The 25,901-nt window shown below is 42.8% G+C and overlaps 1 protein-coding gene across 4 annotated transcripts in view; it reads left to right on the plus strand.

Annotated features, from left to right (window-relative positions):
* Positions 1–25,901, plus strand: part of TCAIM (T cell activation inhibitor, mitochondrial) — a 53,006-nt gene that overhangs the window by 14,753 nt on the left and 12,352 nt on the right. For all 4 annotated transcript variants that reach the window (XM_043508982.1, XM_038390619.2, XM_043508983.1 and 1 more), the window contains 3 exons: positions 71–311; positions 9,350–9,472; positions 16,281–16,378. In XM_043508982.1, the coding sequence (XP_043364917.1) occupies positions 71–311; positions 9,350–9,472; positions 16,281–16,378 (462 nt within the window). The remainder of the gene's footprint in view (positions 1–70; positions 312–9,349; positions 9,473–16,280; positions 16,379–25,901) is intronic.

Consider the following 25,901-nt stretch of genomic DNA (forward strand, 5'->3'; position numbering starts at 1 on the left):
GAATGCTTCTAAAGCTCAGCCATTCAGTTGAATGCGATATTAATTGTTTTGACGGTTGCGTTTTTTATAGGTTTTCGAGCCGTCAGTTTTACTTTGCACACCAGGGACTTACTAAGCACAGTGTTAGATATTCTCAACTCCTGCAGCTTATCTACTGAGCATGTCCAAAGTGTGAACTCTCAGCCTCACAAAGAAGTAAAAGGGACATTTTACAGGCCTATCAAATGGGACAAGACTTATTACTCATTTACTGGATTCAAGGATCCTGAGGAAGAACTAGAACAAGCCCAGAGGGTGGAAATTACTCTAATGTAGGTAAAGGTTTTTATTTAACTAAACTACTGTTTTGTAATATACATTCGTCTGTTTTTAATAGTGGTAAAATAGGCTAAGAATTTTTGACAAACTGCAAAATGTTTATCACCCCCAAGTATTGTTCCTTACCCTATAGTGATGTAATTGAAGGGTGCTCAGATGAGCAACTGCAGTAATCATAGACTCTGGTGAACGATGGGCAAAGAATGTCATGGCTCATAGTCAATGATTGTTTCAAATGTGGATGTTTAATCCTAGTTTTTCATTAGTTTGCTGTGGAATACCACTGTAGATTCATCAGGGTAGTCAACAGATTTCAGGTGTTAAAACTCAGTCAGTATTCTACATCACTTAGAGCTTTCGGAACACAAAATAATACATTTAAATCTATGCAAGTCAAGACATCAATTGGGCACCATGTTGTAGAGCCCTATAAAAATGTTTTAAATCTGTATTGTTTGTTTTTTGCGGTGCCTAACGTCTGTTTCAGCCTTCGGGCACCATCTTAAATATCCAAAGGTTTGGCAATTTAATATATGCAGTTAACTTACACTAAATTGTGATTTAGAAATCAACTGCTGAAAATTGCTTAGTACTCTTAATTGTTTATAAATCCTGAATAAGCTTACTACTAATCATGAGACACTTTTTAAAAATGACTGAATTAAAACAAACAGCATTATACAATTTAATTTTTATTCCCTTGAATATAATACAATGCAAAATGTGTGGTGATTATTCCAAGTACCAAACTAATTGGAGTGTAAGCTCTTCAGAGCAGAGAGCATGATACCTAGCACATAAGGTCATTGTACTACTGTAAAACACGTAACAGATCTAAGTTGTACATGAGTTTTATTTTCTGTCTGTGTGTAATTGTACATCCTTTTCTTCTATATCATGAGCCTGTTATGATTACTTCATGATTTGTATAAATTGTCATTTGAAGATGGACCTTTTTCTTGTATCTGTTTTATTTTCATGCTTGAGTTTAGTACTTTTTCTTAGTGGTGGAGTATAATATTGCTCTTGTAAAAACAAGAAACTGCAATCAATCAGTTGTGTATAGTGGGCATTTGGATAGCTGAAATGGTTGAAAAGGGTAAATAGAGTAAAGGAGATAATTAAGTATCTCTTAGAAATAATTGATTTTAATCTTTCTCTGAGTGTCTCAAATATTTTTCCAGTTATAGGAAAAGCTCTACTACCAGGTTTCTGACCAATATTACAAGCATCATTTACTGTTTTGTGTCTGTCTGTGTCTGTGGTAAAAATAACATTTCCTATCGATCTGTATTCTGACTAGAAAACAGTATACACTGTTGACGTAGGGCATGTCTACACTGAGACTTCACACTCTGGCTTGCCATGTAGGAATCTACAGCACGTTAGCTGACCGCTCACTGACTGGCTATGTGGACTGCTACTGTGCACTAATAATTCTAGAGTATGCTTTGATGAACTGCACAGAACTACAGAACTTTTATTGTGCATTAGCAGGTTCCACATGGCCAGTTACTGCATGGCAAGCTAGTGTACTGTAGAGTCACATCCTGGCTTGCCACACAGTGGTCTCCATGTGGGCAAGCCCTGAGAAGTCCATCTGCTGCTTGAAGTTGTATCAAAATTACAGTTCAGTCAAAATACCTTCCTGTGAGCAACTGAATCCCCATCACTGGCAAGAAAGGGTTAAAGGCCAGTTGGGCACATTCACTCCACATGGGTGGAAATTAGATCATTATCAGCCAGAGAGAGGGGACAAAAAAAAATCCAGAGATAACTCAGCAGACACCTGGGCCTTATAAATAGGCTGAGAGAATTCAGTGTTGGGGAGAAGACCCTCCTGCTTCCTGTGGCTGTTCCTGCTAAGAGCCAAAGTGCTAGATAATAGTGGAGGCTAGAGGCCTCAGGAAGATTTGACTCAATGGGACAATGCTTGATACCAGAAATGAGGAAAGGCAGTGAAACCCCAAGGAAAGGGTTAAGCACAGGGGCCCAGAAGATAGATTGATTTTTTTGGTAGTTTTGGATTATGCTTGAACATTTTGTTAAACTGAAAGGGATTTGGACTAGCAGCTTCTCAGCCAGAGGACTGAATGGCATGCAAAGACAGGTAGCCTGCAGGGGGCTCAGAGTGGTCACAATCGGGGCAAAATATTGGCTAATGGTATGGATTTAGCTCAGAAAACAAGTTGATAAAAGGTGTAGTATCTGAAAACGTTCATATCTGAAATATTACTAAAATATGTAATGTGATAGTGGAATAATTTTTCTCTTACTTTAGGATTGTAAAATAATGCTCTAGTATTACTAATGTATATTTGCATTTTGCTGTTCACATTTGTGCAGCACAAAAGTAATGGGCTATTTTTAATACTGTAGATGTGGCCTTAATTTTATTTATGTGCACTGTACACAATTGCTAAGACCTGAGATTTTGCACTCAATAGATCCCTCTCTTTTGGTTCAGTGGGCCTGGTAAAAGCATCAACGGTTTTAAAATTACGTGCTGTTGTACGTACTTCACGTTGTCCTTGCTTAGATATTTAGATTGCCCTGTTTCCCTCTCCTGCCCCAGAGCCATACCTGTATGTTCCAGAAGTCAATTCATTCCTGATGGTTATCAATGGTGAAGGAACCCTAGAACTGTGACCTCTACTCATCAGTGTTCATCCTAGCTCATGTGAGGTATCAAAGTATTTCATCCCTCATATCTCTCCCCGCGCTCTATTATATCCTTTGGCTCTGGTGTCAGTTTCCTTAAATTTCAAAACAAAACACACCACAACTTTTTGTGTTAGTCTTCAGAGGCACTGACATCTGACAGAGTTGTTTTAGAGCTGCTCGTGTAAACCACACCAGTCTTCAGATTTCTACCTTTCACACCCCTCAGAACAGCTAGAGGTAATAGAGTGCATCTCTAATACCAGAGATTTCAAAGCAACTTGTGTGGCAGTTGGTGCACAGCTTTTGCGGAGCTCAAGTTCTCACTTATAGGTACATCAGAGGCATTCAGCAGCTTCAGTCACTTATGTCTCATTCCCATTGGAACATCACTGAGCTTCATAGACTGACCTTAATGCAAGGGCATCTTCAGTGCCCTTAAGGTCTTGCTCCTCCGAGTGTGAAAAGAGTGCACATCACTGCTGTGCTTTATCTTTGAAGCACCAGTGGCATGTTTCTCAGCACATTTTCTGGATCATGTGTTGTGTTTTCTGTCTGCTTCCCTTTCTCTTTCGGATTGAGAGAGGCCCCCTGCAACTTTAAAAAAGGTGGATGTGGTCCTACTATATCCCTCACAAGTAGGCATGATTGCTGTGTCCTGCTTCAGTGAGGATCACGATTGACTAGGCTGTGAGATGATCACAGATGTCAGTGTGAGCCATTAGGTCCCAGTGGGAGCTCCTCCTTATAAATTCCAGTGCTTCTGATAAGACTGGAGAGAATTTGGCCTCAAATGAGTCAGAATTGATACCTCATGCTTCACATCAGGGCAGGCATTAGGGGTTGGCAACCTGGGCAACCACCCAAGGTGCTGTAGTCAGGAGGGTACCATGGTGAAGAAGCAAGGGTCTCAGGCTCTCCCTCGCTGCCTGTGGGGTGCAGCCTGGCATGATAGGAGCGCCCACCTGCTTGGTCCGGAGCAGATGCCCCCTGCTTGCCACCACACCTGGTTCCCCAGCCCACCTCCCAGTCCCACCTCTGCACTCTGCAAGCCAATGAGCTCTTCCCCTCACCCTCTGGGACTGTCCCAGCCTGGGCCATTCCTCCTTCCATGGGTGGCCTGAATGAAAGCAGTGCTTCCCAATAGAAGATGAGTGTGGCATTTCAGCTGGCCAGTGAGAACTAGAAATTTCTGGCCTCTTCTGATTTGGAAGAGGAAGGGAGCTGAAACTGCAAGAGGGAGTATGGGGGAGGGGTTTTCCTGACCCCATGTCCCAGCTCTCAGAGGGCCTCCCAGGGCTTCCAGGTCCCAGGGGGACCCTCCCTATACCCCCAGCTCCCAGGAAGCCCCTCTCTCAGCCCCCCAGGTGCCAGCCTCCCAGTTCTCAGGGCCTCCCCATTCTCCCCAGTTCTCAGGGTATCCCCCAGGTCTTTGAGGTTCCCCCCCACCCATTCCACACACTGACCACCCAGTTCCCCAGCTCTCAGGGGCTCCACCTTTCTCTTGCTCATCCTAAAGGGAATTGTCACTGCAGGGGGTTGGAGATATTTCGGGAGCGACCATTCCACCATCACCACTCATCCTAGCTATCTCCAGTGTGCAGGAGTACATTTTAACCTTCCCTGCTCCCCAATAACCCCCCTTCTATGGGACTGGGAAGGGGCAGTTGAATATTGGGGTTGCTCAGTATTGGGGTGTGGGGAGAGATCTGCCCTTTTGGAGCCTCCTACCCCTCACTACCTGTCACTACCCCTTCCCTGCCTTCCCACATAAGCAAACTATCTGTACTCCTCTGGTTCCTTCTCCCCTTTCTGGGGCTCTCTGGTCACCATCCTTCCCTGCCACCAAAGCTCTCTGGTGCCTTCCTGTCACTGTACCTCCCCTTAGGCTGCTGACCCATTGTGGAGAGCCCAGGGAGGCAGTGAGGGCCAGGACAATGGGGGTGGGTGGGGAGTCCAGGGAGGCAGTGGGGGCCAGAGGCACCAAAATACAAGTTCACCCAGGGCGCTATTTTCCCTAAGGCTGGTCCTACTTCACATCAAGACTGGGGTTGGCATTTTCTATGGTGGTGTAGGTCTGATGGGATAGATCTCATCATTCTACTTCCATCCTTTCAGAGCAGTCAGCTAGATGTACAGTATCAATATTGCTGTAGTGCAATGAGCATGTCCTCAGCATGTGGTTCTTGAAGCTGACTTCTGTGGTTAAATGAGGCTTGATAATACTCCCATAGTGCTTAAACTCATTCGGTACCAATAGGGCTGAAAAGACTTTCAACTTGTAGCTGACTTTGCCAGTGAGGTGTAGCTGTAGTTTTTAAGTAACTCAATAAATTGATGCATTCTCTGGGTGCCTTGAGAGCTGGGATAACATACACAGATGGAGCTTCTGTGGCACTAAACTTTCAGACTATTGTTTTGTCATGCCATAGTTGGTACAAAGACTTGGGAAAGAGCTTGAACACATTTCATTGCCACAAGAGTGGTCAAATTTAATATTTCTGTATCAGCTAATTGCCCTCTGGTGTCCGTGCCCTGTCATAGCAAGACAGCTTGCACGCTGTAACAATCCCCAGAGTCTGGCTCAGCAAGGACTTTTTGCTCCTGGCAGGTTCAACCATGCAGGACTGGTCTGTAGGGGAGGGGCCAGACAAAAGATTAACAGTCTTGGGAGAAACTTTGCTGTATTCTGGCAGGGATGATGGACAACATTCTGAGGTTGTTGTCGTCTTTTTGGAGAAGGGAGTGGAGCGGTCCCTGCTTGAGTGGAAGTCAATCAGCAGCGGTCTTATGAGAGCCCGACTGAAAGGGAAACACAATAATCACCCCGATCCAGTGCTATGCTCCAACAAATGACAGTGATGAAGAATCAAAGGACAAATTCTACCTTGCACTATAGACATAGTTAGAGAGAGTACCACACCACAACCTAACTATCATCATGGGAGACGTGAATGCCAAGGTCAGTAAGGACAACACAAACAATGACAGAGCAATGGGAAGACATGAGTGTGGCACCATGAATGAAAATGGAGAGGCTTGTTGATTTCTGCAATATGAATGATCTAGGCATCAGTGGAACCCTATTTTCAACATTGTGAAATTCGCAAGCTGACATGAGGTTCTCCAAATGGCAGAAATAAGAACCAGATTGACCATACAATGATCAATGGCAAATGACGACACTTGCTAACAGATGTGAAAGTGAGAAGGGGAGCAGACGTTGGCCACAACCACCACCTTGTGACAGCCTCCATCAAACTAAAACTGAGAAGTGTGAGTCCACCAAACAAGAGACATAGACGTTATGATATTGACAATCTAAAATCCCCTGAAATAAAGCTTTCGTTCTGCAGTTAAAGAATAGGTTTCAGGCACTTGCAGCCCTTGATGAAGAGGAGGGGAATGCAAATGAGGAGATCAACAAGAAGTGGGACAATCTATAAACAGAGCAGTGTAGCCTGTCTAGGCTACCGGCAGAAGAGAAGAAAGGAATGGATTACACCCAGCACATGGAACATCATATAAATCAGACGAGCCCTGAAGAAAAAAAGTTTTAGACACAAAATCCAAGAAGCTAAAGGACAAATACCACGAGTAGAGCAAGGCACACCAGGAGGTCAAACGCCTTGTGAGAGCGGACAAACGACATTATATTGATAATCTGACAACACAAGCAGAGGATGCAACTGCTCGTGTTGAGCAAGGAACTGTCTATCAAATAACATGGCTTATCAGTGGCAAACAGGAGACACCAACAAACATTCTCATCAGGGACAAACGAGGCCACTTACTGACAACAGAAAAAGAACAAGAAATGCTTTGGACAGAACATTTCAAAGAATTGCTGAACAGGGAGCCACCTATAGAGGAAGCAAACATTCAGGAGGGAGAAGATGATTATCTTGATATCAACACAGACACCCCAGCTCCGAAAGAGATCATTCAAGTCATCAAATCCTTAACAAATGGGAAATCTCCTGGCAAGGATAACTTGCAAATTGTTCAAGGTAAAACCTGAGTTATCAGCATCTATAGTGGCCCATCTATTTACATCTGTCTGGGAAAGGGAAAAAGTGCCAGATAAGTGGACCAATGGGGGTTATAGTGAAGATACCAAAGAAAGGAACTGTGTGATTGTAATAACTGGCGTGATATCACACTTTTATCTGTTCCAAGCAAAGGTATTGTGTAAGATCATAGTCCAGTGTATATTAGAGGCAGTTGATGGCGTTCTTAGAAAAAAGCAAGCCAGTTTTCGAAAAGAGCCTGGATGCGCAGACCAGATCTTCGCTCTACGAAACATAATAGAACAATACTTAGAATGGCTATGGCAACTCTAGATAAACTTCATAGACTTTGAAAAGGCTTTTGATAGCATTCACAGGACCAGCCTACGGCGCATTCTGCGGGCATATAGAATCCCTCTCTGTATAATCAACATCATCAAAAGCTTCTTTTCCAACTTTACATGTAGTGTTGATCACAGTGAGCTCAGTTTTGAAGTCAGAATAGGAGTACATCGGGGTGCATCATGTCTGCAGTCCTCATCCATATTTTCATCGACTGGGTAATGCGGCGTACAAGAGAAGACCTATTGAGGCATTAACACCCTTCTCATCCCTTGAAGGCCTGGACTTCACAGATGATCTCAGCGTCCTATCACATACCCAACACGGTATACAAGAAAAAACAACTCGACTCAACACATTCATCCAGCAAATTGAAAATCAACCTCAGTAAGACATATCATGACCTTTAATATTGGATCACCATCACCAGTACAGATAGAGGGTCATGCTCTCACCAATGTAGGAACATTTTACATGCTTAGGCAGTACCATCAGCCAGAACAGTGGAACAAGCCACGACATCCAGAACAGAATCAGTAAAGCTAGGAACACCTTTAGGAGCTCAAATACAGTCTCTGGAAATCATCAAAATACAACACCAAAACTAAACTCAAGATTTATCTGAGCTGTGTACTTTCAATACTACTTTATAATGTAGAATGTTGGGGAATGAGAAAGTATGTCATGTCCAAACTGTCTTCATTCCATACAACCTGCTTCAGAAAAATCCTTATGATGACTGGTGCCCCCCCCACTATTGAGGGAGCGGGGGCACCAGCTATAGGGGAGGATATGTGACCTCCCCATGTGTTTCCACCCTAGCCCAGGGCCCCCATGCTCTCCCTATCCCACATTACCTGTGAGGGGGTTTCTGTCCTCTCGCTGTGTTGACTCCTCCTCCGGCACATTTGGTTGCTCTTCCTGGCAGCTAGAGCCAGGCAGGGAGCGGGGCAGAGCCACTCTTGGCTACCGCCTAGTGCAGCTGCTGCCTGAGAGAATGCCTGGCTGTGGCAGCAGCAGGCTGCCTCCTGCCCAGGCTTAGCTTCCAGGATAGCAGCTGAGCAAGTCGGTGCCCCCGCCCCACCCAGCATGCTCAGTCAGCTCCTGTCCCCAGAAGTTGAGCCAGGGGAGGGAGTGGCAGCGGCAGCAGCCTGCTCAATGCCCAGGCTCAGCTTCTGGGACAGGAGCCAACTCTGAGCATGCCAGAAGCTGAGCCTTGGTGGAGGGCAGCGTACTGCTGCCACAGCCAGGTGCTCTCCCCGTCAGCCGAGACACTGTGCTGCACTGGTAGCATCCCAGGCAATGTGACTACCGGCTCTGGCCCTGCCCCTTCTCCCCGCCCAGACTTGCTGCTGGGAGGGCACGTGATCTTTCATGAACCTCCTATGAGTCGCCTCCGTACAATCTCAAACCAAGACCTATTCACACAGTTCAGCCAAGAAGATAAGAGCACCATCATTATGAGGAGGCACTGGAGGTGGATTGGCCATGTGCTTCGGATGGAAACTGATTCCATCACCAGAATAGCATTAAAATGGACACCTGAAGGCAAGTGAAAATGAGGCCACCCAAAAACATGGAGAAGAGCTGTGGAAGCTGAGTTGAAAAAAACTGGGGCACAGCTGGGGAGCCATTGAAAGACTTGCCAGAAACAGACAGGAGTGGAGGAGCTTTGTCACTGCCCTAAACACCAGAGGCATAATGGGAACATGATGATGATAAACTAGATCATTTCAAAATGTTTTATCCATTAAATCTCTTAAGATGCTGCTTTCAAAGTGTTCTAGACCCGTGGGAACATGATTCAGTGACTGATCTACAGTTGTCTGTTGGTTATACTATAATAGAAATGTTACCCTAAAAACAGATTTACTCTTTTCAAAAAAACATTCTTTTAAAACATTACCTGATCTGGTAACTTGACATAATTCTTGAAGTAGACATTAATGTTTTTAAATAGCAATACAATGTGCCTGAGAAATATGGTCTTGAATAGCCATATATTTTCTTTTTTACAGCTCCTGGTTAGATAATAGTGAAAAAAGTGCAGTAAAGAAGCTGAGAAACAGCTTACCACTTAGGGAAGAACTAAACCGTTTAAAAGATGAACTCACTCATCAGCTACAGCTCTCAGATATCAGGTAATGAAGTACAGAAGATCTAATTTAAAAGGGACAAAACAAGCATAATTTACAATTTTGTAAGGCCACAGACTAAAAGTAATGCAATTAAGCTTTAAAAAAAAACATTCCAGCAAAATGTCTATTTTATATGTAGTCATAAAGGCAGAACTCCACTGAATAAGATTGTTTTCATCAAACTTGTATGGGACTAAAAATTTGCATTTATAAATCAGGAGATTGTACTACCTAGTAGACTGGTCACCAATTCAGGGAAACACTTAAGCATGTGCTTCAGTCCTATTGTAGTCAATAGGACCTAATCATGTGTTTATGTACTTTGCTGAATAAAATTGCTTTACTGAATTAGGGCTTGAGCTTTCTTGTATAACTAACTTAGTTTAAACAACTTAACTTTTCTACTGATGCTAGATATAGTACTTATTGACAACCTGTGAATACTTAGTAAAGGTATTGTTGTCCAAAATATCAGAAACAAAGAATCCACAGAGGGAATATTGTAATAGCTTTAAAAACCAGGCAGGGTTCTGTACTTGGGTTTCTTTACTCCAGAATATTTCTTAGAAAATACAGGTCGTTAATATTTGAGAACAAAAATGCATCTCTTCAGGGTATATTGTGAAAGTTTTGAGTTAAATAGCTTTTAGGTTTGTTTAGTCCAGTAACATAGAGTTTAAAGCTAGAAGGGCCCACCAGATCACCTAGTCTGACCTTCTATATATCACAAGCCACCACTACCCAACAGCCACACAGTAACCCAGCAACTGAAATTAAACTCAAGTATTTCAGCCCACAGAAGACTAGACTGTTATGTGCCACAGGCAGAAAATAGGAGGGACCAAGGTGCACCTATGATAGTGAAATGAATGAGAAATACCCAGATAATCCTTGCAAGTGACTCTCACCCACACATTGCAGGGGAAGGTGAAAAACCCCCAAGGTGCTTCTCAACCCCACATATGGCGATCAGTTAGACCCTAAGCATAGGAGCGAGAACCAGCTAGTCAGGCATTTGAGAGAGACAGAGAGAGTGCTTGGTGCCACCTCAGAGTCCTGGTCAAATGGCCCTCTCCAGCCATGGCTGTCCCTGATGCTTCACAGGAGTGATATTAAGAAAATCCAGAATCCACTGGGGGGAAGTAGAGGGTTGGGGAAATATCCCTTCCTGACCCCTGCAGGTGGCTGGCTAAAAACCTGAAGCATGAGCTTTTAGGAACATCAGACAAACTGGACTGAGCTGCACCTTACTGTCACAACCAACCCCATCATACAATCTCACTCATACATTTGTACAACTCCTTCTTGAAACTAACTAAGTTGTTTGCTTCCGCAACTCCCACTAGGAGGCTTTTCCACAACCTCGCCCATCTCATGGTTAGGAACTTCCTTCTAATTTCCAGCCTGAATTTGTTCATGGCCAGTTTATATCCATTTGTTATTGTGCCAACACTGCTCCTTAGCTTAAATAGCTCTTTGGCCTCCCTGGTAATTTACTGCCTTAATATATTTTTAGAGAGCAGCCTTCTTTTTGCTAGAGTTAACAAGTCAAGCTCTTCCAGCCTTCTCTCATAAGATTAGGCCCTCTATTCCCCTGATCACCCTATTAACTCTTCTCTGCACCTTTTCTGGTTTGAATTCATTTTTCTTGATCATGGGTGACCAAAATTGTACACAATATTCCATATGAGGTCTTATCAGTGCCTTGTACATGGCATTAATATGTCTCTATCTCTACTGGAAATGCCTTGCCTGATACATTCTTGGATCTCATTTAACTTTTTCACAGCCACATCGTACTGGTGGCTCATAGTCATCCTGTGATCCAACCCACACACCCAGGTCTCTCTTCTCCTCTGTTGCTTCCAACTGACGAGCTGCTAGCTTGTAGCAAAAATTCTTATTTGCTTTGTCTTACTGAATTTCATCCCATTTCTGTCACTCCAGTCCTCAAGGTAATCCAGATCTTCCTGTAAAATGTTCCAGTCTTCCTCTATATTGACGATGCCTCCCAATTTAGTATCATCAGCAGATTTCATTAGCACTCACATACTTTTTGTGCCACGATCATAAATAAAAATATTGAAAAAGATTGTTTCCAAGACCAATCCTTGAGGAACTCCACTAGAAACCTCCCTCCAGTCCAATAGTTCACCTTTCAGCACAACCCATGGCCTTCTCCCGTTTAGCAAGCTCCTTATCCATCTTACAGATCTTGTACTGATCTCCATCTTCCCTAATTTAACTAATAATTTTTCATGTGGTACCATATTAAATACTTTACTGAAGTCCAGGTATATAAGATCTACTCCATTTCTCTCATCTAAAATAAGAGATTTTCTGAAAGAAGATCACGTTAGTTTGATGTGATCTACTTTTGGTAAATCCATGTTGCATTACATCCCTTTAGCATTTTATCTCCCATGAACTTGCTCTTTCCTTCACAATTTGTTCTAAAGCCTTACATACTAGTTACTGACCTGTTGTTCTGACTGCCTGAATCACTTCTTTTACCTTAAATATAGGTCTGACTTTAGCTATTCTCCAGTCACGTGAGATTAGCCCTGACTTTATTAAAAATCCTTGCTACTGGACTAGCAATCTCATGTTCCAGTTCTTTCATATTTTGGAATTGAAATTATCCAGGCCCCTGATCCAAGCATGTTAAGATCTGTTTTTCTTCCACCTCAGATGTATTAATTTCCATTTCTACACACTCTCTTTCATCAACTATACTGCCTTCATGCACGTGTTCCATATGATCATCCTTATTGAAACCCGGCAATGAATTCATTTAGTTTGAGTCATATCTAGATTATCTTTAATTTCCTTCTCATCCTCACTGCATAACAGCCTAACTTCACCCTTATTCTATTTTTATGTAAACTAAAAAGATTTTAATTTCCTTTGCAAGAATTAATTCATCTTGATTTTTAACAATTCTAACTATTCTTACATTTTTATAACCTCCAGATGTAGCTTTCTTTTTTGATCAACCCTATTTTCCATTCCTTACAAACTCTCATCTTACTCTTTAATAATCCTTTTGAGGTGGCTATTCATCCAGCTGGTGTGGAGCCTTTCCCTACAAGCTTTTTTCCTTTGCTTGGGATGCAAATTTCAGGTAATTTTTGTATAATTGTGTCATAGAGTGGTCCCCTGACAGTCATTTCCAGCCTCAGTGACTAACCACAATAACTCCAAGTTGTCTTAAACAGCACTATGCTTTATATTCCTTCAGAAGGCCACAGCTTGGAGCGTTATTTACATACTGCTTACCGTCAGTAGCTAGATTCCTCAACTTGCTTCTGGGGAAAGGGTGGAGTATTAGTAGCAGCCAGTCCTGTCTACTACTGCCTTCCTTCCGACTACCTACTCTCCTCCCTAGCACTTCCTCCCTATCTACTTATAGTCCCAGCTGCAGGGGTTTCTTCCATCCAATTAGCTCTTAGCTATATCTTTACTCAGTTAATTGGCATGCTCTGCCAACTACCTGTCTTTCAGTCCAGTCCCAATTAATGTATACTGGTGAGGATTTGAGTGACGGGGTGCTGAGTCAACTCGTGACTCAAAATGCCCTGCTAGAAGTTGATTTTGAAAAAATTCCAAGCCTCCTCCGCATTTAAGTTCTTGAGCTTTTCAGTTGACTTCTTTAACTAATTCCCTTAATTTCCCAAAGTCTGCACTTTTGAAATAAAAGGTCATAGTTGACGAGCTGATTTTGATTATCCTTCCATTTAATGTAAACTCGATTAGTTCATGATCGCTCGATCCAAGGTTATTTCCTAAGACTAGCTCTTCTATGAAGTCCTCACTGCATAGTAAAACCAAATCAAAACAAGTTGATAGAATCTTTCTAAACATTGAATTAAATTTGCTTGTTTGTGGTTTTTAATTTTTCTTTCATAGTCAGTTATCAAAATACTAAAAAAGAAAAGGAGTACTTGTGGCACCTTAGAGACTAACAAATTTATTAGAACATAAGCTTTCGTGAGCTACAGCTCACTTCATCGGATGCATTTGGTGGAAAAAAACCACCATTTTTTCCACCAAATGCATCCGATGAAGCAAGCTGTAGTTCACGAAAGCTTATGCTCTAATAAATTTGTTAGTCACTAAGGTGCCACAAGTACTCCTTTTCTTTTTGCGAATACAGACTAACACTACTGCTGCTACTCTGAAACCTTTCAAAATACTGTAATACTATATTGTTAGATTTTATGGAAAGTTAACATTTTAATGAAAAAATTTACAAAAAAAAATGCAGCTTCCTGTTCATAAATTTTTCTAACTGAGAAGTAATTGTATCTTAATGGGAAACTGCTACTTCTAACTCTTACAGATCAATACTAACATGGTTGGAGGTTTTAAAAGTAAATAAATGGCTTGATCCTCAGCCATTTCAAGCTTATGCTTGGGACATTTTAGCAGAGGGTACAGGCTCTAAGCCACCTTTTTTGTGTCCCCAATCCTGGAACTATTGAGGGTCAAAGCAGCCTGAAAGTGTAACATGGAGTAGCTCTTAGGCTGATCTGAGTTATGCCTGCTGTAGTTGTCCCAAAAGGGCCCTTGCATGGTACCATCCCTCTGCGCCCCTGATACTGAATTGCTACGCTGGCTTTATGCCTACTGAGGGTTCTCCCATTCTGTGGTAAGTCAGTTTTATGTTTGAGGCAGTTTTAAATACACTGAAAAGGGACCTGGGCAAGCTGAAGATCTGGCCCATAATTGTAAACTGTGTTAACATAATGTTGAGGGTATAGTGACCAAGAAACCTCAGAGTTTAATCACTATCTGAAACATTATCCTTAACTTGCTTGTTCTGTGTCAGTGTTGAGGGGATCTCAAAATAGTGAATGATTTTTTTTTTTTAATATACACATGCTATAATACCTGAACAGAAGGTGAATTAAAGTTCATGTATTTTTGTGGTTGTAATATAGGCACATTTTGATAGCAACAAAAGTTATCCTAATGTCAATTAATATTGTAAATCATAAACATCTGTATGAATCCAGCTATGAAAAGGGTAACAAAAATTATTAGGGGTATGGAACGGCTGCCGTGTGAGGAGAGATTAATAAGAATGGGACTTTTTCAGCTTGGAAAAGAGACAACTAAGGGGGAATATGATAGAGGTCTATAAAAATCATGACTGGTATGGAGAAAGTGAATAAGGAAGTGTTATTTACTCCTTCTTATAAGAACTAGGGGCCACCAGATGAAATTAATAGGCAGCAGGTTTTAAACAAACAAAAGAAGAATTTTTTTTCACACAACGCACAGTCAACCTGTGGAACTCCTTCCCAGAGGATGTTGTGAAGGCCAAGACTATAACAGGTTTCAAAAAAGTAGAAAAATGAATGGAGGATAGATCCATCAATGGCTATTAGCCAGGATGGTCAGGGATGGTATCCCTAGCCTCTGTTTGCCAGAAGCTGGGAATGGGCGACAGAGAATGGATCACTTGATGATTACCTGTTCTGTTCATTCCCTCTGGGACACCTGGCATTGGCCATTGTCAGAAGACAGGATACTGGGCTAGATAGACCTTTGGTCTGACCCAGTATGGCCATTCTTATGAAAGGATAACTTACTCTGGCTGGACATTCAAAAAAAAAAAATAAAAAAAAATAAAAAAGCAAAGACACTACTTTCTCCACAATATAATGCAGGATATTTTTTAGAGATGTTTTTACTACTTACTTGTAGTACATGCATATAAAACTTTCAATTCCAGTACAGTAATTCCCCTAATAGCAAGCCAAATCAACCCATCCAGTATGTGATTTAAATACTGGGCTGAATTCTCCAGGATTCAAGGGGGAAAGGAATCTTTCCTTGCTTGGCTGTAAAGCACCTGTATATCTGAGTGAGTAAGGGCTAATTACTAGTAAGTACACCTACTTAACTTCATGTCATGCGAGTAACCCACTTGAAATCAATGGACATACTCATAGGCACTAGCTTCCTCCAGGCCCCAGGGGCGCTCAGTCTTCTGCTCTGGCCCTGTCTCCACCCCACCTCGTCCCACCCAGTTCCGACCCCTTCTCTGAGTGCGCCTTGTCCCTGCTTCTCCCCTCCAGCACCTCCTGCATCCCATGAAACAGCTGATCACATTGGGCAAGAGGTGCTTATTGGCAGAGCCACCAGTGGACTGGGGACACTGGGGAGGAAGGTGGGCACTGGCTGTCGGAGGGTGCTAAGCACCCATTAACTTTTTTCCAGGGGTACTCTAGCCCTGGAGCATGCATGAAGTTGGTGCCTATATACTCACTGCATAAAGTACATGTGTAAGTCTTTTTAGGAACAGGGCTTAGGCTGCAATAGACTTCACAATCCTAACCTTTTGTCCTCTTCTAAGAAATCAGTAAGATTTTATGAATAAAACTTTTGTACTGAACTCCCTTCTGTGCATAGAAAAAAATACAAAGAAAGTATCCAGAGAAACAAATAGCTGCTTTTTGCATATCCAAGTTATAGTTTTTAGCTTTTTTCAGTTTGTTTTTCCCCATTTCACCTGCACCATCTTCAATATGGCACTCACTGCAAAAGAAATTATACATTTTCCATTTTAATTACCTTAATTATTGGTTTATATATAAAATTTGAGTAGTGTATGACTCAGATCACTTTATACACATTCCCAGTTGGGTTATTTGCTATTTATTCCTCTCCAGTGACTGTGATTTTTGTTGCTATGAATTACTGTTTTATTGTAAAGGTCTTAGCACACTTTGGGCACTGTCTTACATTTAAAAAAAAATCCTTTTAAAAGACTTAGTGATATTCTCAAGTAATTTTTCTTTAGGTGGCAAAGAAGCTGGGGTATTGCCCATCGTTGTAGCCAGCTACACAGTCTAGGTCGTTTAGCTCAGCAGAGCCCAGAAGTACTAAGGAACGTTAAAGGTATATTTCCTATTACTTTTTCTCTTTTGTGTGTCATGATATAGTAATCATGTAAAGATAAGCATGAATCTTATGGTGTTCCTCATGAAAGCATAGAACAACCTGCCTGAGTTACTTAAGAAATTAGCGGAGATACATAGTTTAAAATTCAAATTATTTTATTTCATAGTTATTTAAAATACTGACGATTGTCTGGTAACTGACTACAATATCAGGATTTAAAAGCACTTGCTTATTTCAGCTTGAAATCTTCATCTTGACTCATTTAAAGACTGTACTTTCAGATATTCAGAAACTCACAATTTAAGGTATTCATACTATCAGTCTTACAATAAATATACATATGTTTATATATGTTTAATGACAAGTGAAAAATAGTCACAACATATCAGTGATCACAAAATATAATTATAAATATGATTCTTAGCATTTCTTGTTACTGTCACATTATATAGTTGACATTCATTCATATTAGCCATATTAAACATAAATGCTTAATGAATACCTCAAGAGGTTTGAGTATTTGAATACCTTGAAAGTACACTCCTTGTAAAGAAGCAGCCATAGATGCAGTATATTTGATTTTTTTTTTTTTATTGGCATGCTGATTTGTACACTAAGTGTTAACCCTTGCTTCAGTATTTTTAGTCTTAACGCTAGTCAACTCCATGCTTCCAGATACTGAGCTGTACTTTATTTGCCAGAGAAATGTTTAGGTATGAAGGCACAGACACTTTAGAACAGGGCTGGGGAAACTTTTTGGCCCGAGGGCCACATCTAGGTATAGAAATTGTATGGCTGGCCAGGAACGCTCACGAAATTGAGGTTGGGGTGCGGGAGGGGGTGAGGGCTATAGATAGGGGTGTGGGCTCTGGGGTGGGGCCAGAAATAAGGAGTTTAGGGTATGGGAAGGGGCTCCAGGCTGGGGCAGGGGGGGCCGGGGTGAGGGCTCTGGGGTGGGGCTGGGACTGAGGGGTTTGGCGTGCGGGAGGGGGCTCCGGGCTGGGACCGAGGGATTTGGAGTGCGGGAGGGGGATAGGGGCAGGGGGTTGGGACATGGAGAGTGGGAGGGCTGGGGCTGCAGGCTCTGGGGTTGGGGTGTAGGAGGGTGCTCTGAGCTAGGACGGAGGGGGATCAGTGCTGGGGCAAGAGGTTGGGGCATGGGAGGGTGGCTCAGGGTGCAGGCTCCAGGCAGCACTTACCTCAAGCAGCTCCTGGAAGCAGCTGCATGTCCCCCCTCTGGCTCCTACGCAGCAGCACGGCCAGGTAGCTTTGCTTTGTGCTGCCCCATCCACAGGCACCGCCCCTGCAGCTCCCATTGGCCGCGGTTCCTGGCCAATGGGAGCTGCCGGGGCAATGTGCGGAGCAGAGCCCCCTGGCTGTCCCAACACGTAGGAGCCGGAGGGGGGACATGCAGCTGCTTCTGGGAGCCGCACGGAGCGGCCCCCAACCCTGCTCCCTGGCTGGAGTGCTGGAGCGGGGCAAGCCACAGACCCTGCTCCCTGCAGAAGTTCAAGGGCCAAATTAAAACGGCTGACAGGCTAGATCCAGCCTGCAGGCTGTAGTTTGCCCACTCCTGCTTTAGAACCTGAGATTCCTATACACAACCCCCTTATTCGTATGGCCCATGTGAAACCTGGGCTTAATGCCCCATCTCTTTGCATTCCTTCAGAGATGTATACATGTAGGAATCGAGATGTATTGTCATCAAAGTGCCCCAGATCAACTCACAAGGGTAGCGATGGCTGCTCTTCAAGAGGATCCTTCGGATTAGAAATGGGTGAATCATTGGGAAGTTATTTTCAGTAAAGCAGGGGTGGCCAACCTGAGCCTGAGAAGGAGCCAGAATTTACCAACGTACATTGCCAAAGAGCCACAGTAATACACCAGTAGCCCCCCTCAGCTCCTCCCAGCGCCTCCCACCCACCAGAAGCCCCACCGATCAGTGCCTCCCCTACTTCCCTGCACCTCCTGATCAGCTGTTTCATGGCATGCAGGAGGCTCTGGAGCAGAGGAGAGAGGGCATGGCAAGCTCAGGGGAGGGTGTGGGAAGGGGTGGAGTGGGGGCATGGCCTGTGGCAGAGCCAGGGGTTGAGCGTGAGCAGCCCCCAGCACATGGGAAAGTTGGAGCCTGTAGCTCCAGCCCCAGGGTCGGTGCCTATACAAGAAGTCACATATTAACTTCTGAAGAGCTGCATGTGACTCCAGAGCCACAGGTTGGCTACCCCTGCAGTAAAGGATTAGAAGCTCCTTCCTCCATCTCTAGCTCTCCTGACCTAGATGACACTAGAATCAGCTTCTGTCTTACTACTTGTATGTGTAGAGGCTTGTAGGGGCTTTGTGCTGGAAGAGAAGCTGAGCCCTGATTAGGGGGCGGGGCTTCTCTGACTAGGGGTCCTAAAAGGTAGCCAGCTATTCAGGCAGCGGCACAGACAGCTGCAGCGGCACAGGAGCCAGCAAACAGAGCGGTAAATGGGGGAGTTTGTATTGTTGTGCTTGTTTGGGATTTGGTTTTACTGTGGGTGGTGGTGTTTTGGTGTGGTTTGTGTTTCCCAGATTAATAGGATGTAGGTGGGAAGGTTATGACAGATACAGAGGCAGCAATGGGAGTGGGAGTGACCCATGTAGTGGAAGACACGATGAGGATGACTGGATGTGGAAGCTGCGGTATGTACATGATCCTGGAGGGGGGACCTGATAAGAGTTTTGTCTGCATGAAATACTGTCTGATAGAGCTGATGGAGGAAAAGATCCGAGGTTTGGAGATTCAGGTGGAAAGTCTGGCTGAGTTTAGGAAGGGGTTTGAGCAGGTTATGGAGCAAAGACATGAGGTATCTGAAGGGAAAAGCTCAGACTTGCAGATGGAAGCAGGGCTGGGGAATTCTGAGGGGAGACTGGGTGAGGAAAGTGGTCAGTGGAAGCATGTGACTAAAAGAACCAGGCAGAAGAAAAGACGGGCTAGTGAAGGAGAAATAGAGCTCAAAAACAGGTTTGCAGAGTTGGAAATGAAAAAAGGGCTCAGCAGGTAGTCGCTGAAGGTGGAAGGGCAAGGAAGAAGAGAAGAGTGGCTAGTCCTATAGGAAAAGGGGAAGAGTCAATGGAGACTACACCAAATATGAGCCCCAGGAGGATACAGGATGGGTTGAAGAGGATTACAAGGGAGAATAAGAATGGAAAGAACTTGCAGCCAGAGGGAACAGGGGATAGACTGGAGAATAGCACCGTCACAAGGAAAAGGCAGGTCTATGTGATTGGGAACTCTTTACTGAGAAGAATAGATAGGCCTGTAACTAGAGCTGATCCAGAGAATAGAAGGGTGTGCTGTCTTCCGGGTGCTAAGATACGGGATGTAGACCTGAGGTTGAAAAGGATCCTAAAGGGAGCAGGAAAGAATCCCCTAATTATCCCTCATGTGGGAACAAATGATATGGCTAGATTCTTGCTAGAAAGTATTAAGGGAGACTATGCTAGGCTGGGGAAGACGCTTAAGGAAATCAAGGCTCAGATAATCTTTAGTGGGATTCTGTCTGTTCTTAGAGAAGGGCAACAAAGGTGTGAAAAGATTGACCATCAACAGATGGCTTAGGCAGTGGTGCTATAAAGACGGCTTTGGGATGTATGGCCACTGGAAGGCATTCATGGACAGAGGACAGTTCTCTTGGGATGGACTTCATCTGAGTAGGGAAGGAAATAGACTTCTAGGATGGAGGCTGGCACAACTGATTAAGAGAGCTTTAAACTAGGAATTTGGGGGAGATGGTTGGGAGACGTCCAGGTAATCTCCATGCCAGATTTTAGCATTGAGGGGGAAGAAAACAAAGTAAGAAAGGATACAGCCGTGGGTAGGAGAATATATATAAGGAGGAAGGGCAGTGTGGATACTTGTATAATACGTTATACTAGCTGTAGAATGACTGTGCCTAATAGGGTACAGAATGTGAGCGAGGCCAAACAGCAAAAATTAAGATGTTTGTACACCAATGCGAGGAGCCTACGTAACAAAATGTAGGAACTAGAGCTACTGGTGCAGGAAGTGAAACCAGATATTATAGGGATAACAGAAACATGGTGGAATAGTAGTCGTGACTGGACTACAGATATTGAAGAGTATGTGCTGTTTAGGAAAGACCAAAGTAAAGGTAAAGGTGGTGGAGTAGCATTCTATATCAATGATGAGGGAGAATGTAAAGAAATAAGAAGCGATGGAATGGATAAGACAGAGTCTGTCTGGGCAAAAATTACATTGAGGAAGAAAACTAGTAGAGCCTCCCCTGGGATAGTGCTTGGGGTGTGCTATAGACTGCAGAGATCTAATTTGGATATGGATAGAGCCCTTTTTAATTTTTTTAATAAAGTAAATAATAATGGAAACTGCGTGATCATGGGAGACTTTAACTTCCTAGATATAGACTGGAGGACCAGTGCTAGTAATAATAATAGGGCTCAGATATTCCTAGATGCGATAGCTGATGGATTCCTTCATCAAGAAGTTGCTGAACCGACTAGAGGGGATGCCATTTTAGATTTGGTTTTGGTGAGTAGTGAGGGCCTCATAAAAGAAATGGTTGTATGGGTAATCTTGGTTCAAGTGATCATGAGCTAATTCAGTTCAAACTGAACGGAAGGATTAACAAAAATCTGCAACTAGGGTTTTTGATTTCAAAAGGGCTGACTTTCAAAAATTAAGGAAATTAGTTAGGGAAGTGGATTGGATTCAAGAATTTATGGATCTAAAGGTAGAGGAGGCCTGGGATTACTTTAAATCAAAGCTGCAGAAGCTATCGGAAGCCTGCATCCCAAGAAAGGGGAAAAAATTCATAGGAGTTGTAGACCAAGCTGGATGAGCAAGAATCTCAGAGAGGTGATTAAGAAAAAGCAAAAAGCATTCATGGAGTGGAAGATGGGAGGGATCAGCAAGGAAAGCTACCTTATTGAGGTCAAAAAGAAAAGGAGTACTTGTGGCACCTTAGAGACTAACAAATTTATTAGAGCATAAGCTTTCGTGAGCTACAGCTCACTTCATCGGATGCATCTGATGAAGTGAGCTGTAGCTCACGAAAGCTTATGCTCTAATAAATTTGTTAGTCTCTAAGGTGCCACAAGTACTCCTTTTCTTTTTGCGAATACAGACTAACACGGCTGCTACTCTGAAACCTGTCATTATTGAGGTCAGAACATGTGGGGATAAAGTGAGACAGGCTAAAAGTCAAGTAGAGTTGTACCTTACAAAGGGTATTAAATCCAATAGTAAAAGGTTCATATAGATAGGAAAACAAAGAAAGAGGTGGGACCGCTAAACACTGAGGATGGAGTGGCAGTTAAGGATAATCTAGGCATGGCCCAATATCTAAACAAATACTTTGCCTCAGTCTTTAATAAAGTTAAAGAGGATCTTGGGGATAATGGTAGCATGACAGATGGGAATGAGGATATGGAGGTAGATATTACCATATCTGAGGTAGAAGTGAAACTGAAACAGCTTAATGGGACTAAATCAGGGGCCCAGATAATCTTCATCCAAGAATATTAAAGGAATTGGCACCTGAAATTGCAAGCCCATTAGCAAGAATTTTTAATGAGTCTGTAAACTCAGGAGTTGTACCGTATGATTTGGAGAATTGCTCACATAGTTCCTATTTTTAAGAAAGGGAAAAAAGGTGATCCGGGTAACTACAGACCTGTCAGTCTGATATCTGTAGTATGCAAGGTCTTGGAAAAAATTTTTGAAGGAGAAAGTAGTTAAGGACATTGAAGTCAATGGTAAATGGGACAAAATACAACATGGTTTTACAAAAGGTAGATTGTGCCAAACCAACCTGATCTCCTTCTTTGAGAAAGTAACAGATTTTTTAGACAAAAGAAATGCAGTGGATCTAATTTACCAAGATTTCAGTAAGGCATTTGATACCATGTTACATGGGGAATTATTAGTTAAATTGGAAAAGATGGGGATCAATATGAACGTTGAAAGGTGGATAAGGAATTGGTTAAAGGAGAGACTACAACGGGTCCTACTGAAAGGCGAACTGTCAGGCTGGAGGGAGGTTACCAGTGGAGTTCCTCAAGGATCAGTTTTGGGACCAATCTTATTTAATCTTTTTATTACTGACCTCGGCACAAAAAATGGGAGTGTGCTAATAAAGTTTGCGGATGATACAAAGCTGGGAGGTATTGCCAATTTAGAGAAGGACCGGGATATCATACAGGAGGATCTGGATGACCTTGTAAACTGGAGTAATAGTAATAGGATGAAATTTAATAGTGAGAAGTGTAAGGTTATGCATTTAGGGATTAATAACAAGAATTTTAGTTATAAGCTGGGGACACATCAATTAGAAGTAACGGAGGAGGAGAAGGACCTTGGAGTATTGGTTGATCATAGGATGACTATGAACTGCCAATGTGATATGGCTGTGAAAAAAGCTAATGCGGTCTTGGGATGCATCAGGAGAGATATTTCCAGTAGGGATAAGGAAGTTTTAGAACAGTTATACAAGGCACTGGTGAGACCTCACCTGGAATACTGTGTGCGGTTCTGGTCTCCCATGTTTAAGAAGGGTGAATTCAAACTGGAACAGCTACAGAGAAGGGCTACTAGGATGATCCGAGGAATGGAAAACTTGTCTTATGAAAGAAGACTCAAGGAGCTTGGCTTGTTTAGCCTAACTAAAAGAAGGTTGAGGGGAGATATGATTGCTCTCTATAAATATATCAGAGGGATAAATACCAGAGAGGGAGAGGAATTATTTAAGCTCAGTACCAATGTGGACACAAGAACAAATGGATATAAACTGGCCACCAGGAAGTTTAGACTTGAAATTAGACGAAAGTTTCTAACCATCAGAGGAGTGAAGTTTTGGAATAGCCTTCCAAGGGAAGCAGTGGGGGCAAAAGATCTATCTGGCTTTAAGATTAAACTCGATAAGTTTATGGAGGAGATGGTATGATGGGATAACGTGATTTTGGTAATTAATTGATCTTTAAATATTCATGGTAAATGGGCCTAATGGCCTGTGATGGGATATTAGCTGGGTGGGATCTGAGTTATCCAGGAAAGAATTTTCTGTGGTATCTGGCTGGTGAATCTTGCCCGTATGCTCAGGGTTTAGCTGATGGCCATATTTGGGATCGGGAAGGAATTTTCCTCCAGGGCAGATTGGAAGAGGCCCGGAGGTTTTTCGCCTTCCTCTGTAGCATGGGGCACGGGTCACTTGCTGGAGGATTCTCTTATCCTTGAAGTCTTTAAACCACGATTTGAGGACTTCATTAGCTCAGACATAGGTGAGGTTTTTCACAGGAGTGGGTGGGTGAGATTCTGTGGCCCGCGTTGTGCTGGAGGTCAGACTAGATGATCATAATGGTCCCTTCTGATCTTAGTATCTATGAATACAAGTTATTTAAGGTTTATTGGATAGACAGGTGAAAGAACTACATTTGCCTGTTGGCACTATGGAGGAGAAATCCCACAAATAGTTACGCAGTCCAGACAAATAACTCTAAGATAGCTTTTTCTGTCAGAGGGACTTCTGGAACTACCTGAGATCTGTGGCTCTCTGCTTCATCCATGCCACCAGTATCCACGAAGAATGATAAACTCTAACAGGTGCCCCAGGCAGGACAAAAGTTCTTCTACCAGAACCAGATACTGGGTTCACTTATGGTCTCTGCTGCCCTGGAAATGAGTAAGTTGGTATAGTAATTTATAATCTTTCCTTAGGGACAAGGAGACAAGAAGATGGATCACTAACTCTCAGAATACCCAATTACCTGGCCAGTAGGGCTGCTAAGAACTTTTTTTACTTGGGTCAAGTAACCTTCTCTTGTAGATCATATTCCGGAAGACCTACATTCTGAAATCAAATCTCTTGTCCAAGAAGGATTGAGCATCTCTGAACACTTTCAGGTTACCATGTGACTCCTCTGATATGGCAGCTTGATCTGTGGCAATAACTGTTGGCCATCACACATGGCATCACACTTGGTCTTTCTCAAGATTTTCAGTTTTGAATAATTATTCATTCACTTGAGAACACACTTATTAAATTAAAAGACAGGTGAGACTGTCCCACATTGTTCAGCCTTCTAAAGAACCTTGGAAAGGTAATGTTTATCAATGAGAAGTATCAATATGCTAATATATGATTGTGTATACAATTATTCCTTGGACCCTACAAATTTGGCGCCTGCCCTAGATGAATACTCGGATGATTAACTGTGTCCACAGTCTCAGCCTTCTCTCCCATCCCCAGGAATAATTACTAACTTACAGGTAGGTAGAGGTCATTATGAGAATACTTTTACTTCCTTGTATCCCTATTTTTGAGATGACTCCTTGGGAGTGTTCCTTTCAACTTTGTCTTTCTCATGGAAAACTAAGGCCATGTCTGCATTAACACTTCTGACGGCAAAACATTTGTCACTCAGGTGTGAAAAAGCACACACCTCGAGTGACTCAAATTTTGCTAGTGTAAGCACTCGTGTGCACAGCACTATGTCGGCGAGAGAGAAGGCTGTCAAACAGCACAGAGGGTGTGTAGGATTGTATACACTGGAGTCAGATATCTGCATAAAAGTTCACCAAAGGGTGGCATGTGAGTTCTCTACTGAGAGCCAGTTATCCAGTGCTTGTCATAATCCATTGTGAAATGTATGTACATATAATATTTAAGAAGTTATGTATCTATACTGAAAATTATGCTCTTAAGGTCTTGAACTTAAGGCAGGTCACCAGGAGGTGATGTACCATGGAGATGTTCCTTTCAGGAAGAAGGTAACATACCTGTCTCCTTGTCTGGCCATTTGTATATCGTATGCTTATTTGCATACTGAGCCAGGTGCGAATTGAGAGATTGGAAAATCTACAAGAGAGAAAATCTGCAGGAAGAAACTAACAGCGGGGGGGTGTCCTCTTTATGAATAAAGACAAAGGATTGCTCTAGTATATTTTGGAGTGCAGAGAGAGAGACTGAAAATCCTTCATCTAGGACGCAAACTGACAGCATGCATGTCTCATGAAAAAAGGGTCACAGCCAACCTAGCTGTAAAGCGCTGCAAGGATTTTGGGTGAGCAATACTGTACTAGACAGGAGAGTATCTTGTTAGTTGAGTCTGGCTCTAGAATGCTTGTTACGATTTTATTTAATATGCAACTTTTGGTTTACAATATTTCTCCTTGTTACTATTTGAATCTCTGTGCTTTGTTAAATAAACTTGTATTTGATGTCACTGTAAACAAACCTAAACACTGTGAGTTAAGTGGAGTAGTGATTTGAGGTGCAACTGGTAAACTAGGATGTACTGTTTCTTTGGAAGCAGCAAATCAGTGAATACTCTAAGTGGCCAATAGACGGGGGCTGGACACTCCAAGGAGATACTTGGAGGGCTGAAGCATGCCTATCACGAACCTACAGAGTGACAGAGGCCTAGAGGGGAGTGCTTATATTGCCAGAGGCTGATGAGGGGAGCTGATCCATGGCAGGCACAGACAAGGCTTCTTCACTCTAAGGGCAAGTGGTAGAGAGGT

The sequence above is a fragment of the Dermochelys coriacea genome, chromosome 2, assembly GCF_009764565.3.
Source record: "Dermochelys coriacea isolate rDerCor1 chromosome 2, rDerCor1.pri.v4, whole genome shotgun sequence".
Classification (NCBI taxonomy): Eukaryota; Metazoa; Chordata; order Testudines; family Dermochelyidae; genus Dermochelys; species Dermochelys coriacea.